This window comes from Charadrius vociferus, unplaced genomic scaffold, assembly GCF_000708025.1.
Source record: "Charadrius vociferus isolate BGI_N301 unplaced genomic scaffold, ASM70802v2 scaffold738, whole genome shotgun sequence".
Classification (NCBI taxonomy): Eukaryota; Metazoa; Chordata; class Aves; order Charadriiformes; family Charadriidae; genus Charadrius; species Charadrius vociferus.
The window spans coordinates 1,875,484-1,876,189 of NW_009649467.1; the positions used below are offsets into that span (position 1 = coordinate 1,875,484).

The window sequence follows — 706 nt, forward strand, 5'->3', positions numbered from 1 at the left end:
GCCCGCCCGCCCCGCCGCCTCCCCCCGAGGCCCACCTTGCGAGCCCCAGCGTCGGCCCGCTCCCCGCCTTATCGCTCGCGCAAGCGATCGGCAACAAGTTTCGCCGCTAGCCCACGCCAGCCAGCGGATTCCTCTGCGCATTTTAAGCACAAGAACTGCCCTACAATACAAAGGAGTTTGGAGATCACAGAGAACAAAACACCGCACCACGGCCGCTACCCCGTCCCTAGATCCGGACTCTCCGCGCCGCTTGCTCTAGTTCTCCCTATTGCCTCGCCCAGAACCAACCCCGGTGTCCATTCCTGGCAGGGGCAGGGTTGTGCAGCAGGCTCGCCCAGGGGTAAACGCACTGCAACGCAAGGGATGGCTCAGGGAGCGGCGGGTTTCCCTCCCTTCCCTCCAGCATGTTGCAACCTGCTCTTTTTCCTTTTGTTCTCAATGGCAGGAGGGTGGCGGCGGCGGCAGGGGTGGGGAACACTTGCACCTACAAATACATGGGGGATAACAAAGGACCATACGCCGCGGGGATTAATTTGCATTAGGATCCATGAGGGCAGCAGCATCTTGCGTCTCCGGGGATTAGCCGTGTCGAGCCCGGACTTACCGTCCCTATCGCAGAGCTGAATCGCCTCCAGGCTCAGGTTCTTGATCACCTCCTCGCAGGGGCTAGTGGGGCTGCTCATGGTGTGCGCCAGGCGCGGAGCCT

At 62.0% G+C, this 706-nt stretch overlaps 1 protein-coding gene across 1 annotated transcript in view; it reads right to left on the minus strand.

The window, feature by feature from the left end:
• The window catches only part of PHYHIPL (phytanoyl-CoA 2-hydroxylase interacting protein-like), a 36,412-nt gene extending 35,712 nt beyond the window's left edge, over positions 1 to 700 (minus strand). The window contains exon 1 of the mRNA XM_009889816.1: positions 605 to 700. Coding sequence (XP_009888118.1) covers positions 605 to 683 — 79 coding nt within the window. The 5' untranslated portion in view covers positions 684 to 700. The remainder of the gene's footprint in view (positions 1 to 604) is intronic.
• Between the last annotated feature and the right edge of the window lie 6 nt (positions 701 to 706).